This window comes from Pituophis catenifer, unplaced genomic scaffold (genome assembly GCF_029215685.1).
Source record: "Pituophis catenifer annectens isolate HBS135680 unplaced genomic scaffold, rPitCat1.0.hap2 SCAF_2, whole genome shotgun sequence".
Lineage (NCBI taxonomy): Eukaryota > Metazoa > Chordata > Lepidosauria > Squamata > Colubridae > Pituophis > Pituophis catenifer.
Genome location: NW_027256882.1, coordinates 175,196,347 through 175,216,772, shown reverse-complemented (window position 1 = coordinate 175,216,772; position 20,426 = coordinate 175,196,347). Strand labels below are relative to the sequence as shown.

At 41.0% G+C, this 20,426-nt stretch overlaps 1 protein-coding gene across 3 annotated transcripts; it reads left to right on the top strand.

Moving 5' to 3' along the window:
• The first annotated feature begins 803 nt into the window (after positions 1-803).
• FAM50A (family with sequence similarity 50 member A) lies at positions 804-19,470 on the top strand. 3 transcript variants are annotated; one of them, XM_070938140.1, is made up of 14 exons: positions 804-902; positions 1,528-1,653; positions 6,381-6,465; positions 6,606-6,705; positions 9,334-9,470; positions 9,638-9,714; positions 9,865-9,931; positions 10,050-10,111; positions 11,266-11,342; positions 13,076-13,130; positions 14,169-14,217; positions 14,446-14,516; positions 15,453-15,563; positions 19,277-19,470. In XM_070938140.1, the coding sequence occupies exons 2-14, from the start codon at positions 1,543-1,545 to the stop codon at positions 19,283-19,285; spliced, it is 1,011 nt and encodes a 336-aa protein (XP_070794241.1). In that variant the 5' UTR covers positions 804-902; positions 1,528-1,542; the 3' UTR covers positions 19,286-19,470. The 3 variants fall into 3 exon arrangements, with proteins under 3 accessions (XP_070794241.1, XP_070794244.1, XP_070794242.1); XM_070938143.1 differs by having other exon boundaries at positions 839-880; XM_070938141.1 differs by having other exon boundaries at positions 857-946.
• The last annotated feature ends 956 nt before the right edge of the window (positions 19,471-20,426 follow it).

Sequence of the window (20,426 nt, the reverse complement as noted above, 5' to 3'; positions counted from 1 at the left end):
CCCCGGGGAGGGCCAACTTTTAACTTCACGATAAAAAATGAAACAAGACCTCGTTTGCCAGTTAACAAATTAAAAACATCAGCAGCCAAACTGACATTTTTCCCGATGTTTTAGGACTCTCACTATCAACTTCTTATAACTTGATTGTGCTTGGCTGAGGTTTTTGACAGCTTGGTCGATTTTGCTCAAAATCAACCCAAGCCGATTTGGGGCACGTTCGTTCCTTAATTCCCCCGCTTCTTTGCAGCGGGCGAGGAAACGAACCACGAACGACATGGATAAACCAGCAATTTTATCTGGAATCTTAAAACCCAGTTATCTGGGAGTCGGTCCTATTTAATTCCTAGACAGACAAGTATCGGATTCTGTAGTAGGACTGCATTTTCACTTTCTCACAGGGAGGGAGAAGCGCAATCAGGGAAGAGGCTTCCACTGAGATTTCTATTCTATTTTTCCCTTCCTTTAGCACAGTGTTTCTCAACCTTGGAAGCTTGAAGATGGGTGGACTTCAACTCCCAGAATCCCCCAGCCAGCAGCGCTGGCTGGGGGGTTCTGGGAGTTGAAGTCCACCCATCTTCAAGCTTCCAAGGTTGAGAAACACTGCTTTAGCATCTCTCTAAGAAGCTGCGTCGCCGCCTCTCGACTAAGCAGATGATTAGTCGCGCTCCTACGCAAACCACGCCCTCTCTTCCGTCTTGACTGACACTTCCGACTCCATAAGCCCGCCTCGGCCAATAGGAAAAGTCGTTTTATCATAGAGGTGTCAAGGCTAGAACATTGGCAACAAGCCGTTTCTACCGGAAATTCCGGCTGTGAATCGATTGACTTTCCGAGTTTTCTTCCGTATATCGGCCGATCGTGGGAAAATAGGAAGAGGAAGGTTAGAGTTCGGTTCTGTCCTGGTACGTGCGAGTGACGTGGGCGAAGCAGCTGGTGGGATTTTGCGGTTAGAAGGTTTTTCTGAACATTTTTTGGGGGGCAGAAAGAAAGAAATTCCACGGCATTTTGACCAGGCATGGATCACAGCGATCTCTCTATTTATTTATTTTATTGGTTCGATTTATATGCCGCCCTTCTCCGGAGACTCAGGACGGATTACAATGCGTTAAGCAATAGCCTTCATACTTTTGTATATACCTGTTTAGTGAGGGCTTTTGGCCCCCCCAAGCGGTGTTCTTTTTTATACAAAGTCAGCTTATTGCCCCACAATCCGGGTCCTCTATATTGGGGTTCCCCTTTTCCTTTCACAATTTCTCATGCCAGATCCAGGAATCCCATATCTTCCCCTTGCTTTCCAGTCCTTGGATCTCTTTCTGTTTTAATGGGTTGTCTTCGCGATTACCATTGATGATCAGTGATAGATCATCTACTTTTACAGGCACCCGATCCCAGGTTTGATGCAGCATCCATTAAAAGGATCATAATAAAGGGGTAAGATCGGTTAGTTTCTGGAGAGCTGCTGCCTGTCGGAGAAGGCAGTAAATGTACAGCAGCTTCATTTATGTATGTGTATTTTGTACCTCACAGGTCCCATCAGCGATCATGGCACAATACAAAGGAGCTGCCAGCGAGGCTGGCCGGGCCCTTCAGTTGATGAAGAAGAGAGAGAGGCAACGTGAGCATATGGAACAAATGAGGCAGCGCATCGCTGAGGTGATGAGAAGTAGAACTCACCGAGAGATTGGTTTTTGAATTCTTTCAGGAGATAACGCTAAGGAACACGGGGTTGTTCCTTAGAAATAAGGGTTTGTTTGGAATCATTCTGGCAAAGGTGGAGGTTTTAATGAAGGAATGGGAGAGAATGTTCTTTTCCGTAGTCAAAAACAAACAAGAACAAAAGTTTCCACCATTAATCATGAATATATTTCTAAAAAAGTGTGCATGTTTTTAAAGATGAGAGGGGTTTTTTTTAGTATTTTTGCTTCGTTTTTCTGTGATGTGTAGGCTTCATCATGCAGAATAAAAAAGCAAAAGAAAAGAAAAGCAAGTAGATTTCTACCAAATATTTGATGTCACATTCAAATAATTAATGCAGGGAGTGCAGCACACCAGGCTTTAAGCTGATTGTTATATTTCTGATTTGAGTGCAGTATTTCTTCCAGAACATATGTTCTTCAGACACTTAACCTTTCTTGCCCTTAGAGTTGTCTTGCAAATGGAAACGCTTCCTATGATTTTTCCTACCTTATTTTCCCCAAAATAAGACATTCCCTGATAATAAGCCAAATCGGGCTTTTGAGCACATGGCAATAAGGCCAAGCACTTATTTCAGGGTTCAAAAAAAATAAATAAATAAGACAGGGTCTTATTTTCGGGGAAACACTGTATCTATTTTTCTGTGAAGCAATTATGACTCAATGTTTAGTCTTAATGCGACTTTAAGAAATTTCTTATCTTCCATATTTTGTCACCTTTTAAGAATATTTTACTCATAGTCTCCAGAATATGAATATTGCTCTAATTTTCCTTTTTTATTTCAAAAATCATGTCCAGCATACTCATATCTGCTCAAGACATTCACCATTTTCAGATGTCTTTTCTCTAGCGGAACAAGCTTAAACTATTCTGGTTATGTCCTGGTCATTTCATTGACTTTTTGAGAGAGAAAATTTGTCTCAAATGCACTCCTGAATAGACTACACTTGCTTCATTTTCAGCAAAGATGAGAGATGTAAGACATTTCTAAAAACCCCTGCAATGGATCCTTATACATAAACTTACTATTTTGTGACTTGTGTATTAAACATAAGTCTTCTAATGCAGCAGAAGAATTTTTTTCTTGGCTTTTGGGGAAATGACAAACTGAGGATTGCTCTGCTAAAAACAGAGCCAACAACCAGGGCAGAATGAAGAGTAGTGGGTAGACCTACTCTTCATAATTCCTCTCTGGTAAGGAGAGGACTTGAGACCACGCACAAGTCAGGGGTGGATTCTACCTACCTTTACTACCAGTTCGCAATGGGGCTGCGCGCGCAGAAACTTCTTTGCATGCGCAGAAGCATTTTTATGACGTCGGGGTCTGTGGGCATAGCCTCCCATTGGTTTTACTTCCGGTTCTATAGAACCGGTGCGAACCGGGGGCAACCCACCACTACCACAAGTGTTCCAGACAGTTGATCCTCATGAAAAACCTCAGGACAGTCTTATTTGCAACTTCAATTATGGTACAAAAAAAGATAAAGATGAGTATGGAATTGAGATGGTGCCGCAACAATTGGACAAATTATTGATTGGCCCAGATGAAAAATTGATAACAAAAATTTATAATTACTTATTAGAATTTGATAGAGCTGAAGCTAGAGTGAAGGGAGTTATGATAGTGTGGGCAAAAAATGTCGGGCATAGTATTGAATTGGAGGATTGGGAGAAAATTTGGAATAGAAATTATAAGATAACTAAATCGGCAAAGTACAAAGAGAACTAATATAAAATGTTCTATCACTGGCACCTGGCACCCTCTAGACTAGCAAAGATATACCCAAATTTAAGCCTGAATTGTTGGAAATGCGGTCAAAAACAAGGTACCTTTTATCATACATGGTGATTGTGCCCTGAAACGAAAAAATATTGGAAGAAAATACATAGGTGGTTACAGGAATTAACAGGACATCAGATAGATATACCCCGGAACTATTTCTCCTAGGGATAGTTAAAAGGAAATACAACAAAAAAATAATATATATCATTTTACATATAATAACCGCAGCAAGAATAGCGTTCGCGCAATGTTGGAGAAATACAAACATACCTTCTGAAGCTTAGTACTTAAAAAAATATTTGATTGTGCTGAAATGGACAAATTAACAATTGAAATGAAAGGACAAATACTACGCAGCATGGGAGAAGTGGTACAACTGGGTTGAGAACAGAAAAAAGGAAAAGAAATAGACAAAATAGAAGTAGAATTAAAATGTATAGTAAAAATGTATAGTGTATTTGAATTGGAATGTTATGGTATGTAAATAGTCGCAGTTATGCATAAGATGTGAGTAAGATTTGTTTATTTGTAAAAAAACAATAAAAAGAATAAAAAGAAAGAAAAAACTCAGGACAGTCTTCAGTGGGTTTAGAGCTTTGGGAGACAAGAGAATAGCCATCTTTTTGCTCAAACCATAGTCGGTGTGCCTACTGGGTTTGCATACTTTCTTTTCTAACCATTTTTGAAATTTTATTAGTTGCATTTTAGCAATTAGGAATCCTTGGATTAACAAATTTTACAGCAGTGGGTTGGTTTCCTTCAGCAAAATAAGTTTTAAACACACGTTTAAGAACCTAAAAAAATATTTTCGGAATAAACAGCAAAAGAGTACTTAGAACTTTGATTTCAGAAAATTACAAAGAACCCAGTTGGATTGGAAATAAGATTTTGGAATTGTGGGAAAATGCTTTTTTGAATTATCTTTTAAAAATAGAATACAACTTTGAAGGTTGGACTCTAGAGAGAACCACAAGGAACTAAAGATTACAATTAAGGAAGAACACTTACAGATTTGACTTTACTAATACAGAAAAAAGAAAATATTAGAACATTGGAACAGGGAAGGATATTTGTGAACAAGGAATTCAGAAGTTAATTTTAAGAGTATCTGTCTTTATAGATAGACTGTATTTAGAAAATGTTATGAAAGAGGAACAAGTTTTACTGAAAAATAGACTGATCTAAAAGTAGAGTTAAAAATGACAGGGTACAAGAATGATATGGAAAAAGATGCTACACTGGACATACAAATGAAACTGGCTAATATCTTAATAATCAAAAGGAATATACACATAATGAACCAAAAAAAGTGCCCTGGATAACTTTCCTATATTGTATTTACAAAGGATACCCATTAAAGCCTTGAAAACAAAAAGTTGTAGTATATAATTTGAAGGGACTAAAGATCAAAATTGTTAAAAGAAGAAGGAATATAAAGTTGGTTTATCTAATCAAAGTTAAAATAGAATTGTTATCTCTGGTAACCCTTAAATTACTTTAAATAATTTAAATAAATAAAGGATTAAATAATGAGATTTGAAGGATTGCTTTATAGATAAGAGATGGGATACTGGAACAAGAGATCATTTCTTGTATTTTAAGAAAAGGTGATAAGTTATTAAAATTGTTTATACTTGTGATTAAGCAACTTTGTTGCTTTTGTTTATTTTTATTTGTTTTCATATTTTTTCTTTTCTAGTTTTCTTTCTAATTTTTCTTTTTTGCACTTTCTATTTTTTCTTTTGATTTTATTTTTTAGTTTGTATTAGCTTTTATCTTCTTAACTGTAATTTTTAATAAAATTACTGTAAAAATATTTTTTGACTTTTGCCTGTGCTGACACCTGTGTCTGTATAGCTTACTGTGTTCTGTTGCTGTTTCATGCAGAATTGTAAGTGGGCATCATCCTTAGGATTAAGTAACATGTTTTCCTCTTTTTGCATGATGGGATTTTAAATTATAAATCTGGTATGGAGGTTTATATTTTAATCATTTTAGTCTGAATGACTAATCAAAAAATATTTCATTATAAACAGAAAAGCTAAAATTCTGCAGCCTTTCTGGGAGCAAACTAGTAATTCAGAACACCTCACCTACTTCCTTTGATTGATTTGCAGGACTACAGTATATTCATACTGGCTATTCACAGATTTGACATTTCTCTTACATCAGAACTTAGTTGACTGTTTATTTTTCTGTAATATTCTTTTTTTTTTTTTTACTTTACATTTTTACTGTAATAAGCTGTATTCCAGCTTGTGAACTTTTTCACCAAATGTTGATACTGACAAATAATTCTGCTTCTTCTAACAGTGTTGGGTTGAGCTTGCTCCCTTGTGTTCACTGTGTAATTGCTGCATAAGTGCTTTCCCAGTGCTTTGTCTTGGGGTGTGCTCAGCCAGACATATGTTTCTTCCAAATGCAATAACGAATCCCCTATTTGACACTAACATCTGTTGTTCGTATAATATTTCTTATCCTGATTGCCCAGGTAATTCTTGAGGATCCCTCAGTTTTCATAAGCACCACCTCATCTTTGTTGGTGCTCTTTTATCACGCAATCTAATATAATATGCAGCCATATGTTCTGCTTGAGAATTTGCCCATCCCCACATGAACACTTACCCTTGATGAGAAGGAACATGTTTCTTTATCTTACCTTGCTAATTGAAATTCATAGAAAAAAAAATATGTAATCTATCCTGACTTCTGTGGTTAGGTTAGGTTAGGCTAGGTTGTAATCTCCTATATTTGCCTAAATACAGTAAATGGATTGAAATTCCCATGTTTTCTACCTAAGATAGTTTCCATTTTTTACTGGGTTGAATCCAAAAATGGAAACTGAAATATCACCAGGGTCTACAATACTTCTTCTGACTGATGTGTTCTTTCCCCGTGGCAGGAGAACATCATGAAGTCAAACATCGATAAGAAATTCTCTGCCCATTATGATGCAGTGGAAGCTGAGCTGAAATCTAGCACCGTTGGTGAGTCTGGATGTAGTTAAAGAGGGACCTATGTTTTAGAAAGAGGCCCCAAGCCCTGGCCTCCATTCCTTAGCTTGTGTGAATTACCTTCTCTCCTGCGTAGTGTTTGGGCCTATTTCCAGCACAGCTTCTTCCAATAGGTTTGGTGACCCTCAATGACATGAAGGCCAAGCAAGAGGCCCTTGTAAAGGAACGGGAGAAGCAGCTAGCCAAAAAGGAACAGTCCAAAGAATTACAACTGTAAGTTTGTGAGTGTGTGCATGAAATTCTGGGCAGGATAACTTGGGTCTTGGAGAATAGCTTCCATTATTTGGAAGGGAATGAGCAACCTTGTATCGTTCACCTCTTTTGACCCATAGTTTATATAATCCCTTGATATTAGGTGTGCTGATTTGGAGTAATTGGAACTCAAAACATCTGGGGAGAACCAGTTTACCTATTTGATAAAACTATTTTGTGTGTGTGTGAAGATGCGAGCCCCTTAAGAAGAATGAAGGACAGTAGGTTTAGGACATGTAAAAAAAATGTGATTTTCATGCCTCCAGATTGATGGAATTTACTACCCTGTTTCCCCCCAAATAAGATATCTCCTGATAATAAGACCAATCTGGCTTTTGAGCGCATGGCAATAAGGCCAAACTTATTTCAGGGTTCAAAAAAATATAAGACAGGGTCTTATTTTTGGGAAAACACAGTATCCAATCGGGTTTCAGGTTGGGGTACAGCACAGAGACGGCACTGGTGGATGATCTTTGGAGGGCTCGGGACAGGGGATATTCCTCTGTTCTGGTCCTCTTGGATCTTTCGGCAGCGTTTGATACCATAGACCATGGTATCTTGCTGCGATGGCTTGAGGGGTTGGGAGTGGGAGGCACCATTTTATGGTGGTTCTCCTCCTACCTCTCGGGCCGTACGCAAGCGGTGTTGGCAGGGGGGCAGAGGTCAGCTATGAGGCCCCTCACCTGTGAGGTGCCCCAGGGGTCGGTCCTCTCGCCTCTCCTGTTCAACATCTATATGAAGCTGCTTGGGAAGATCATCCGTGGTTTTGGGGTGCGGTATCATCAGTACGCTGATGATACCCAGCTTTTTATATCCACCCCAAACCAGCCCAGTGATGCCCTCGACGTGATGTCCCACAGCCTGGAAGCGGTACGGACCTGGATGGGGAGGAACAGGCTTCGACTCAACCCTGCCAAGACCGACTGGCTGTGGGTACCAGCATCTTGTTCCGATCGAGATATTCCATCATTAACCATCGGGGGTGAGGTGTTACCCCCTGTGGATAGGGCCCGCAACTTGGGTGTCCTCCTGGATTCACGGTTCATGTGACGACCATGACCAGGGGGGCATTTGCCCAGGTTCGCCTTGTGTCACAGTTACGTCCTTACTTGGACCAAGATGCCCTATGCACCGTTACTCATGCGCTAGTCACCTCCCGTCTTGATTACTGCAACGCTCTCTACCTAGAACTGCCCTTGAAAACCACTCGTAGGCTTCAGCTGGTGCAGAATGCAGCCACGCGGGTTGTGATGGGAGCGTCCCAACACTCCCATGTTACACCCCTCCTGCGCGGCTTGCATTGGTTACCATTTGCCCTTCGGGTGAGGTTCAAGGTGCTGGTTATCACCTATAAAGCCCTTCATGGCCTAGGCCCAGGATATTTGTCAGTCCCCTGCAGCCAGCGACAATCCCCAATCGCCCGGTGCGTTCCCACAGACAGGGCCTCCTCAGGGTGCCGTCGGCCAGACAGTGTCGGCTGGCGACCCCCAGGGGGAGAGCTTTCTCTGTGGGTGCACCCACCCTCTGGAACCAACTTCCTTTGGAGCTCCGGATGGCCCCTGACCTTCGCTCGTTCTGCCGCGAGTTGAAGACCTGGTTGTTCCGTAGCCTGGACTGATGGGGGTTTTTAATGAATTTTAAACTGTTTTAAATTGGATTTTAATTTTATATTGTTTTAATAAGGAACTATGCATTTTACCGTTGTGAGCTGCCCTGAGTCCTCGGAGATAGGGTGGCATATAAATTGCATAAAATAAAAATAAATAAATAAATAAATAAATCTAGTGAATTAAATTACCCTGGAATGAATTTTTAAAGGATTTCACTAAGTAACAGAACAATCAAGAAAACTCCAGAGATAAACTAACAAAGATTATGTATTTGTCTCCATGCTGCAACATCCCAGGGATATCTGACAAGAGTTCAAAATGAACATGTTGAAATAGGCAGATCTTCTATTTTGTCTAACATGATATTCTTACATCAGCTGCAAAGTCTCCAGGCCACAGGTTACTCTTCACTAACATTAGAACAGAGACATTTCATGATAATGTTCATCTTTTTTAAAAAAATTATAAGAATAATTTTGAACTCTTATCAGTCCTTTGTGTACAGTTTCCCTTCATTTGTAATTTGATTTATTAAAGTGTTATTTTAAGAACTGAATGAATATCACTAATAGAATAAGGAAACATTTCATCAAACAGTAATTTCCTAAATGTGGGAAAATGTCAACTGTTTGAGAATGACATACTTAAATCTGAATATAACAATTGCATGATTTGTCCAAATAGTGACTGTTTGAATACTATCACAGTGATAAGTCATCATTGGCCTTGAAAGTCATTTTTCTTTCAATGTCAGTGTAACCAACTATATACTATTGCTTTGGATAGCATAACAATTCTTTTAAAAAGCTCTCTTCCTTCTCCTTCTAAGAAATGAGGTTGAATCAGGTTTTTTTTTGGAATTTTTTTCCCCCTCAGTGGTCTTATGTTTTTTCAACACCCTGCCTTTCACAGAAATCTTCTAAGAGCTCCCTCAAGTGTGCATTTCATGCCAAACTGATTTTTTATTTCCTTCTCATAGAAAATTGGAACGGATGCGGGAGCGGGAACGCAAGCAGGAACAAAAACGTAAGATCTCAAGCTTGTCCTTCACTCTGGATGAAGAGGAGGAAGATGATGCTGAGGAAGAAGATGAGGAAACAGAATTGGAACGAGAAGGTGAGGAATAGTAGGCTGGATGCATTGCAGAAAGTGAAGCTGAAGTAGGCCTCGTGTGATGATAGCAATAGCAAGGGAGGGAAGTGTAGGACAGCGACTGTTGAATTCAAGCAACAGAATGTTAAAGGTAGCTCCTCATTCATACATGATTCTCCTGCTTTTCTTAGAGTTGCCTCCCAAAAAGAAGAAACTTGGGAAGAACCCAGATGTGGACACTAGCTTCCTCCCTGACCGTGACCGTGAGGTATGGTAATTACTTGTCCTGTAGGTGATGCTGATTAACTCCCATAAACTACAGCAGTCAAGAGTAATGGAGGCTGAGAGTTATACTTCACCAAAATCCGGAGGGCCACAGATTGCTTCATCCTTTTCTTTTCCACATCCTGGATTTCAGGAAGAAGAAAACCGCCTGCGAGAAGAGCTTCGGCAAGAGTGGGAGGCCAAACAAGAAAAAATCAAGAGTGAGTGATGGAAAGTGGTCTGGCATGCCTTCCAAATGGAAGGGTGACTGTTATAATTGTGTTTAAAGAGAGGACTCTCCCATCCTTTTCATTTTTTTCTTTCTTTGTCTTTGGCCAGGTGAAGAAATTGAGATCACATTCAGTTACTGGGATGGCTCTGGGCACCGCCGAACGGTGAAGGTGAGCTTTGCTCCCAGCCTGCTTGGATTTTGTTCTCAGCTTTGGAAAGCCAATGGGTGGTTTAATGCTTGGGTCTAGAATACAAGGACTCAGGTTGTTGGCTTCTTCCATACAGTACCCTGATTTTTATTGTGTGACCATCTATATGTATTCTGTGTCCAGCTTCTTAAAATGGCTGATGCAAAATACTACTTCACAGCTGTTTAGCATTCCATCAAGTGTTCGGCTTTGTTCATTCTTAGTTCAAGACAGGAAGCAGAATTATTTATTTATTTATTTATTTATTTATTTATTTATTTATTTATTATTTTATAAATAACTCAAGGTGGTGAACATATTTAATACTCCTTCCTGTTTTCCTCACAGTAGCATTCCTGTGAGGTGGGTTAGGCTGAAAGAGAATGACTGGCCCAAAGTCCCCCAGCAGCTTTCCTGCCTTAAGGTGGGATTAGAACTCACAGTCTCCTGATTTCTAACCAGGAGCCTCAATCACTAGATCAGATGTGCAGTGCATCATAGCTTTATTAAAAAAAATACTATTGTGCTAAAGTGTGGTTCCCAGTTGTCTCTCGTCATAAGAATGGTCAGGCCCACAATTGCTTCCACCCAGCAAAACTATAATCTCAGATACTCACAGGCCAGGAAAAGAAACATTTCTTTTGTCATTTTTGTTCCACACCAAAACTTTTTTAAAACTCCTCCATATAAACAATTGTCCCCTTTAACCTATAACCTCTCTAAAGAAAAATCACCCTCACAAAATCTGGTAAAGGTTTCACTGACTAATCTTTCGGTTAAAGGCCAGGCTTCTAAATCTTTTATATAAATAAACATGTGGGAGTGTGAGAGATAGAAATTACTCACAGGTTGGCTGAGTGTTTAGAGTGTCAGACTAGTTCTGGAATGTTCCAAATTCCACTTTCCACGTAGGCATGAAAGTGGCAGCATAGAGGAGTCACCATTCTTAGACTAGCCAGGGTTACATGATTAAGTATTTATTGAGATGAAGATGAAAAATGGATTCCTTGAGTTTCTTGGATGAAATAAAGTAAACTAAGAGATATGACTCTGCAGAGAACAGTGTGAGCTTTTAGTTGTGGGGGTTGTCTGAGAGAAATCCATTCCCAACTGACTCTTCTTTTCCCTCAGTTTAGATGAAAAAGGGCAACACCATTCAGCAGTTCCTGCAAAAGGCCCTGGAGATCTTGCGCAAGGACTTCAGTGAGCTTCGGTAAAGGACTTTGTGGAGTTTTACTTTCCATGCAGCTGGCTGAGGAGAATTCATTTCAATTTGCATTCATTTGTGAGTGCAAGTTGTTACCATCTGGTGAATATTACAGTTAGCCCTGGTAGACAGATCCTGGCCTTGTGCCAGCTGATGGTATCAGTCTCATCGACTCAATTGCAATGCGGAAAAAGATTTTTAATTCAGAAGTTACTACAGGTGGTCCTTGACTTACAGCAGTTCATTTAATGACCGTTCGAAGTTACAGCGGCACTGAAAAAAGGGGCATGGCCATTTTTCACACTATTGTAGCGTCCCTATGGTCACATGAACAAAATTCAGACGCTTGGCAACTGGTTCATATTTATGACAGTTGCAGTGTCCCGGGGTCATGTCATCCCCTTTTGCGACCTTCTGACAAGCAAAGTCAATGGGGAAACCAGATTCCCTTAACAACCCTGTGACTAACTTAACTGTAGTGATTCACTTAACAATTCTGGCAAGAAAAGTCGTAAAATGGGGCAAAACTCACCAATGTCTCACTTAGCAACAGAAACTTTAGGCTCAATTGTGGTTGTAAGCTGAGGCCTACCCATACATGAAGCATGCATTATAAAGGCCAATATCTAATGTAGATGGCAGTGAGAATTGGCAGCACTGACCTGTAACACAACTGGCTGATGTGGATTGGAAAAGTGAGCAAACTTCAGAAGTAACATACGCTTAGCCATCTTCTTTTCTAAAGGAGGAGACTCAGGGGTGCACAAGTCAGAAAATGTGTTTTGTTTCATTCATGGAACAAACCTCTTGTGACTTGGAAGTTCAGCCAAGACCTTTCAGGTGTCTTCCGGGCTGGTGGAATTGAAACCCCAAAGATGTTATTGTTCAGATTTTTGTCCAGGAAATCCCAGAGAGTTTTAAATGGATAAATACGGCAAGGCTGATGTGCCTTGCCTCCCTCCCGTCCTCTTTTTCTGACCTTGTCTGTTCTCCTTAATGACAGCTCACTAAGCCCAGGGGTCTCCAACCTTGGCAACTTTAAGACTTGTGGACTTTAACTCCCAGAATTCCTCAGCCAGCTTTGCTTTGCTGGTTGAGGAATTCTGGGAGTTAAAGTCCACAAGTCTTAAAGTTGCCAAGGTTGGAGACCCCTGCACTAAGCAGTGCTTACCTGACATGATCCTTACACTGGTCTTCCTGACTTTCCCCATGCCTTCCCTTCATTTCGCATAACTGTCCACTGATTGGGTTGCCCACCAATCCGCCTTATCCTCCTTCCTGACCAGCCCATTCAGCTTCTCCCTCACCCCCATATTTCTAGCATTCACTATCCTTACCATCCTGTTGCTTCCCTTTAAAAATGAGCCACATTCCACCAGCCTGCAACAGACACACACAGCCTGCACTTTCCTAACTGTTAACTTTTGCTTAACTGCTGCTACCAATGAACACACCACCTCCAGTGGCTTTGTATTTCCCCCACTTATCACCCACCTGGGAACACTTCTGCCTAGTACAGGCCTGTGAAACTGGATACAGCCCACGCAGGCCACATGCCCACCCTGGCTCTGCAAAGGCAAAAAAACCCATCGCTATACGTCACAATCTGGCCCACAACACAATCAAGTTTGACACCCTTGCCCTACATCTGCTCTGTACATGCAGTAGCCACTGGGGCCAAAACATTTGATGCATCTCCAGGAAGACTTGAGAGGCTAAGTGCACATCTTTCCCTGCAGGTCAGCTGGTGTGGAGCAGCTCATGTACATCAAGGAAGATCTCATCATCCCACATGTAAGTATAAGACTCTGTCTCAGGGGTGAAATTCAGCAGGTTCTGGAGAACTGGTAGTGGAAATTTTGAGTAGTTCGGAGAACCAGCAAACACCATCTCAGGCTGGATCCAGAGTGGTGTGGGAATGGAGATTTTGCAATATCCTTCCCCTGGAGTGGGGTGGGAATGGAGATTTTGCAGTATCCTTCGTCTGACACCCCCACCAAGCCACACCACGCCCACTAAGCCACGCCCACTAAGCCACGGTAGTAAAAAAAATTGAATTCCACCACTACTCTGTCTCACTGTGCCATCGGCATTCCATGCAGTGTTCCCTTACTTTGCTCTTATGCCCTCTTATGCCAATGCCACAGTGGTCTAGAAATTCTGGATCAGTAGATCTAATTCTCTGGCTAGAAGAGGAAGGGATCATTGGAACTTTTCCTCTAAAGTGATTCGGTCTCAAGCAGGGGATAAGTGCAGAAGGGAGAGTTCCATTTAAGGCAGCCCATGGTCCGTGTTGGCGTTTTTTCATTTAATAAAGCCCATCAGTGGACTTGAACACTTTTCACGGCATCTCAGAGAAAACCAAACTCTGCCCCTCAATCTAGATATTTTGCCACTGCTAGATTTTTATAGTTGTGCTAGCCCCAATCCCAGTTGCCTTTGGGACCAATTGGGAGTTTTCCAAGCACCAGTGCTCCTGATTCCAAATAGGAAAGCTCCATGCCCACTTTAGGAACAATGGACTTCAAGAGAGAGGGAGGGAGAGAGCCACCTCTCAAACAAGTATCCAAAATGAAAAAAAGCAAGGCAGTTAAAGTTTTGCTTGGGAAGGAAGAAAAAAGAAGAATGGTGTCTCACCACTCTGCTTAGGATATCAGGCCAGACACTGTTTGTTACCATTCCTTTGGTGGCTGTGGTCCCTCTTTCAGTGCTTGTTGCAGCAGCTGCCCTCTGCCCTTAAATGTAGCTACTCCAAGTGGCTCATGCTCAGATTTGGTTGGGGGAATCTTTTTGTGATGTATCTTCCTCAGCCCTTTTCTTCTGCCCATCCAGCATCACAGCTTCTATGATTTCATTGTCACCAAGGCTCGAGGGAAAAGCGGTGAGTGTCTCCTTTTGTTCCTCCTTCCTTTTCGGCTTTTGTCTTCTTCCTATCAAAGCCCTCTGGGAGGTTGGGGGTAGGGGAACACGAAGGTGGCTGCTATTAGGGCAGGCAACTGGGCTGAACTTTTATCCTGCCTGGAGCGAAAGGGAAAAATCCAGGCCTTGAAATGGGAGCCTAGTTGTTCTGTAAATCTCTCCTCCCTCATACATACTCTCCCTAATTCAGGCCCGCTCTTCAATTTCGACGTCCATGATGATGTCCGGCTGTTGAGTGATGCAACGGTGGAAAAAGATGAGGTGAGGAAAAGAGGTTGCCACTGAATCAGTTGGTTCTGAAAGCCTATTTGCTGAGAGGACCACCCGTTGCAAAAAAATAAAATAAAAAAATACAGATGACCTTGACATCCAGTTGCTATTTTTTGCTTTTATCCAGACACATATTGAACCTTGCAAATACGCTTCTCTCCCCCCCCCCCATTTTCCTTACCTCTTAAAAAAACACAAGCTGCCTTCCCCAATCTGGTGCTATCTAGAAGTACCCATAACCCCCAGCCAACTGTGAAAGGTATGGTTTATACCCTAATTGATCCAGCAGTTAAGAGGCAAGCTAACAGAAAGAATTTGTTCCCATGATTTTCACTCAATGAGCCTAATTTCTTGTCACTTTTTTTGACTAACAAATTTCTTTCAAAGGCTTAAATTTTGTTAGTTGGAAAAGGTGCTATCACAGGACTCCTGATTTTTATTTCATACCATAAACTAACATGGGCCTCTTCCTGCCACGCCTACAACAAGAGCTATTATTAATATAAATTAGATGGGCAAAACTGTATCATGGCTTGTAATAAACAGATATTCTCCTATGTAATTCCCATATCTGCTTTGTACCTTGGAATCTCAAAATTACACTATTTGGTGGCAGATCTCAAAAACTTGGCACCTGTGATTTCCTGTGTTTTCCGCAAGAAAATTAAAATAGGAACTAGAGAAACTATCAAAATCAGTCTACCCATTTGCATGATATACAGTAATTCCATCATTTTAATTCCTTGTGGCCCCATCAAGAAAACAAATGGAGAAATTCTTCCCTTTCTCTGTTTTGAGTATTCTGCGTGACCTTTCATTGGTTCTTTGGGAACACTTTCCTGTTCCCATCTGAGCTGATTGGGAAGATTATTTGGAAGTGATTTATCAAGTGCTTTGACTTCTGATTCCACTCTCGTCCCCCTTCAGTCCCACGCAGGTAAAGTTGTACTTCGCAGCTGGTATGAGAAAAACAAACATATTTTCCCCGCGAGCCGATGGGAGCCTTACGATCCAGAGAAGAAGTGGGACAAGTATACGGTAGGGAGGGAAGGGAACTCTCTTTGGTTGTGGGATGGTGTCCAAAGAGGATGGGATCATTCGGGGGAAGGTCATGTGAGCATAAACGTCTGTCCTTTTATTCTCAAGCTATGAGCTAAAATATTAAAACACCTATTTTTTTTTAAAAAAAAATATTTTTGGTGAATATCCAAAAAGCTTGCAGTCACACATTTCATGCATTACCCTGCAGATGCCTAGATTTCACGTGTAATGTGTCTGAAAGATAAATCATTGTTTTTCTGCCTGTGCTATATATCAGAAGGGAGCCAACACTGAGAAAAAAAGAGTGACAATCAAGTTCATTTGTACCCTTTCCAACCAATCACCCTTCTCTTCAACTGTAACGTCCATCTAACTCAACAAACTATTCTTCACAATCTCTCTGTCTCTGAAACTTGACCTACTTCTACAGAAATCATACAGATGCTTTCTTTCCCCTATTATTTAATAATGCAGATTGCATTGTTTCTCAGTCGTGAGAAAGATCCAGGTTAAACTCTTCTGCCTCCACAGCATTGAAAAATGTAGAAACAACTTGAGATGGGAGCATTAATGAGGCTTGTAAAAGAACATCTCTTAGGGCAAAAGATGATGGAATCTAATTGCAGTCAGACCCATCCAGCATCGCCTTGGGTCAGGCTGGTGCGTGCAATAGTTTAGCAATATCGGGAGATGACAAATTGTCTTCCTTATCCCAGCAGCGGGACAGAGGTATGGTGCCCAGTTCTGATAGTGCTGTTCAAATTCTTGAAAGGATGTGACCCAGAAGGTCAAGACCGACTCCATTTCTGAGTGCAGGACACTGAATAATGGGTTGAACTTACAGGAAGGCAGATGTTGAGTGAATGTTCTAAAAAAAACCCAACCCTTTCTGACAGTAAGAGCAATTCAATAGTGGAAACGTTTCTCAGAAAGGAGGTGGGTCCCCTTAATTGAATACGTTCAAGCAAAGGCTAGAGGTCCATCTATCTGGGACGTTTCCAGTTGGATTCCTGCCTTGACCAGCAGATGGTCCAAATGAGAGCTTCCGATCTGAGGATTCTGTGATCCTAGTGGATTATGTGCCTTCTAAACACTGTAGTAATACAATAATACACCAAAACCTAATCGTACAGTGCATTTCTGGCAGAAAGCTTCATTTCTTATTGATTTAAAAATTAGGCCTAATCTATGCCGCAGCTGCTTGCATAATAATTGGATTGCTGCCATTTGCTTTTCTAGGTCAAAGAAAGGAGGCCTCTTCCTCACTCTTAAATGTGGGCTAACAGCCCCGGTCTAATCCTTAAATGAAAGGGTGCCGTATACAGAATACTGTGCAATGCTTTCCACTTGTGCTCCATATCTGGCAGAATTTTTGCCTCCCGACTCCTGCCTAAAATATGCTTTCCCTTTCCTGGGTGAAGAAGAAAGGAGATCCCCTTCTGAAGAGCAGATTCGTTTCATGAAGTGATTTTTTTTTCCGCTTCAAAAAATGAGGAGCTTACAAGAATCTTTGACCATTATAAAAGTAGAAGGAACCACAGACCTTACACTTGATATGAGTCAGAGATTTCTGCAGCCAAATCATATATCCTTTGCCTCTCCTGGAGTCACTTCTGTGGAACAGATTCTGGTCTGCACACATTAAACCAAGAAGAGAATGTCCAGCTCATGGACCTTCCTCTGGCTGCTGGGTCTTCCTAGCAGCATGATTCGTCTGTCTGTCTGTCTGTCTGTCTGTCTGTGTGAGTGTTTCTCTGTTTCTCTCTGTGTGTATATCTGTTCTTGTCATACATTCTGATATGTTTCATAGAGATTTGAGGCAAATTTCTAAAGTGAATGGAAATTTACTGTGGCATTCTAACAAATGCTGGAGACAAACAACATAATCTTTAGGCCTTGCATTTCAATTTCCAGAAGCTATTTGAAATGGATTGAGTGTCCAAAAAATGCTGGGAACCCTCTGAAACAATTGATTGTGCCCTCTCCCTTCCACTATTAGGCAATATTGTATTATTATTTTGGAAGCAAATGAGGTGCGAAGAATTTAAGGGCCATGTTACGTATGAAATATAGCCTTGTGTACAACTGAGGAAGTCAGATACTGAGATTGAACAGGTGTCCGCTGCAATTAAAATAGGAGGCACACAATTGCACCTATAAAAATAATCCAAATAAAGCCATCAATTGACCCCTTTTTAAAAAAACATACAGTACGTGCACATAACCCTCCAAGGATCTACAGTATTTGAGGGTCTGAGCTTCAATGGAGGAGTGATTTTATTTATTTATCTGTTTGTTTTATTTATGGTTTTAATGTACTGCCCTCTTCCATTCAACTTCAGGCAGTTCAGTATACAGTAGGCAATAAAATAATGAAAACATTAAAATTAGGTATAAAACCATTAAACACCCAATCCAATATTGGCCAATGGTGTCCAGCTCAACCGAGCAATCCATCCAGCATCAAGCACTGAAAGCATCATAGAACATCTCCGCTTTTAGCTTCTCAAAATACAGTGGGGGAGGTGACATTTGGACAGCTGGAAGCTACCCTAGAGGAGGGAGTTCTACCAAATTCTGTCTCCTCCCTTCAGCCTGCCCCCCAGCCACTTTTCTGAAGAGAAAGTATCCATAGGATCCCCTCAAGGACAAAATGAACAGAGTAGGCAGGTTCAACTTGGACACAGTTCTGAAACTATCTGTAAACCAAGCCCTGCAGGTTAAGCCCAGCGTTTGGACTGCACTCAGAAACATGGTAGCCAAGGTATAGTCCACAAAATCATTTTCACATGGTTGTGACTAACTATTATCCTCCAGTAGATGGGCTGCTGCCATTTGCACCAGTTATAGCTTGTGAATCATTCTCAAAAGGCAGCTTCGTGTTAAAAGTCTCTTACAGGTAGTCCTTGACTTATGACCATTTGTTTAATGATGATTCAAAATTATGATGGCCTGGGAACAAATGACATCCGTTTCACCATCCCCATGGTCATGTGATCACAATTTGGGCACTAGGCAACTGGCTCACATTGACAACAGTCGCAGCATCTTGCAGTCAAACGATCGCAGTTTTCAGTCTTCCCAGCTGCCTTTCATCAAGCAAAGTCAAATTGGGAATGCTAGATTTACCTAACGAGCTTGAGATTCACTTAATGACCTCAGTAAAAATGGTCATAAATGTCTCATGACTCACTTAATGACTGCATCACTTAGCAACCAAAATTCCAGTCCCAACTGTGGTCATAAATTGAGGACAACCGGTACAGTAATCCAATCTAGAGCTAATCAGGGCATAAGTTATTGCTGCCACTCCAGAGAGAGCTGCTACTGATGCAGCCAAAGCTCCTCTCATAACTGTATTCCATTGATTGCTTGTGACTGTATGTAGGTTTGGTTTCTTGCTAGATTTCTTCCCCAGTTGTCAGCAAAAATGATGATTTTTTAACCCGCAAGCCCATGGCCTTGTCCTTTGGCATAATTTCTTCTCTCATGGTTTATTGCTGTGGTCTATGAGGTCATTCCACATTCTCTATTACTAATTTTGTTGTTTTATAATCATCTTAAGCCACTATATTAAACTAAGCAAGGAGAGCACTTAGAGGCAGAGAGCATCTACTCTGGTTGTCCAGGGACCAGAGGTAGCAAATTGCTGATGAAATGAGACTAGTCTGGGGCAGGAATAACACTATTTCTCTACACTTCCCCCACAGATCCGTTGAGCCACCACTGTCGGAGCTCCTGATCCTCTCGGTGCGTATGTGTGTGTGTGTGTGTGGGTCAAATCTGGCTCTTGCCACCCCAGATCTCCTGCAGTACTTTTAGACCTTCCACCTCTTCATCTATGCCTTGTCCATATTTGTACCACCCTTCAGTGAAATAAACCTTTGCTTTTCCCAACCCTGAAGTGACTTGTTGGTCTTAGGGTTATTCACAGATTGTAAGATCTGATGGTCCAGCTATAAAGCCACCAAGTTAAAACCCGGTTTGAGACCTAAATTGATACTGGAAAATGCTTTCAGGAGCAAGGCTTGGAATCTAAGGTATAGGGTAGTATTTTCAAATTCTAGGCAGTCTGTTTACTGGTAAGAAACCACATTTCAGAACCGGTCATTTTATATTTTTATACTGCTTTATTCCAGATGTTTAAAAAAACCCCACATAACATTTTAATCCAGAAGGTAAAAAAAGGGGTTATGGAACTCTTAATTGGTAGAACTCTGCAATTGTGTAGTTCTCTGGGCAACCACCTCTGATGAATTTCCTCAGGTGAAATGAGATACTGACATTTTCATCCTGTCCTCTTGGTCAACAAGAAAGCTCAATCTCAGAAAACAAAGAAGATACGTTGGCAGTTGACTAGGGATACACTGGCTGGAGCTATAGAACTGTTAGATCCAAACCCCCCCCCCCCATTTCTGATAAACCTCTCCCATTCTCCCCCGCCCCCCCCCCCCTAATTTCAGTATGAAACACAAGGAATAAAAGACTGGCATGATCTAGCTCTCTGTTGACTTTGGTACAAATCAGCCAATCATTGCTAAGGGGGTTTACATCATCATCATTGTCAGTTGCCTTTTAAAAAACATTTTTAGATATTTTCTGATTTTTTTTTGGAACCAAACAGAGTAGTTGGGGAAATGAGGCACATGAATTATTTACTTTCATCAATCATCATAAAATGGTAAGCAAAAGGAAAAAAAAATTGGGAGAGTTTTTTTTTAATTAAAAAAATGCAGGGTTGTTAGCAATACGGAATTAAAATGATTTCCTAACCACCTGCAATAATGTCACAACAACTGCATGATACAATCATGGGATTACACTGCATTTTGTTAAAAAGGGTTGCTCTGCATTCAAACC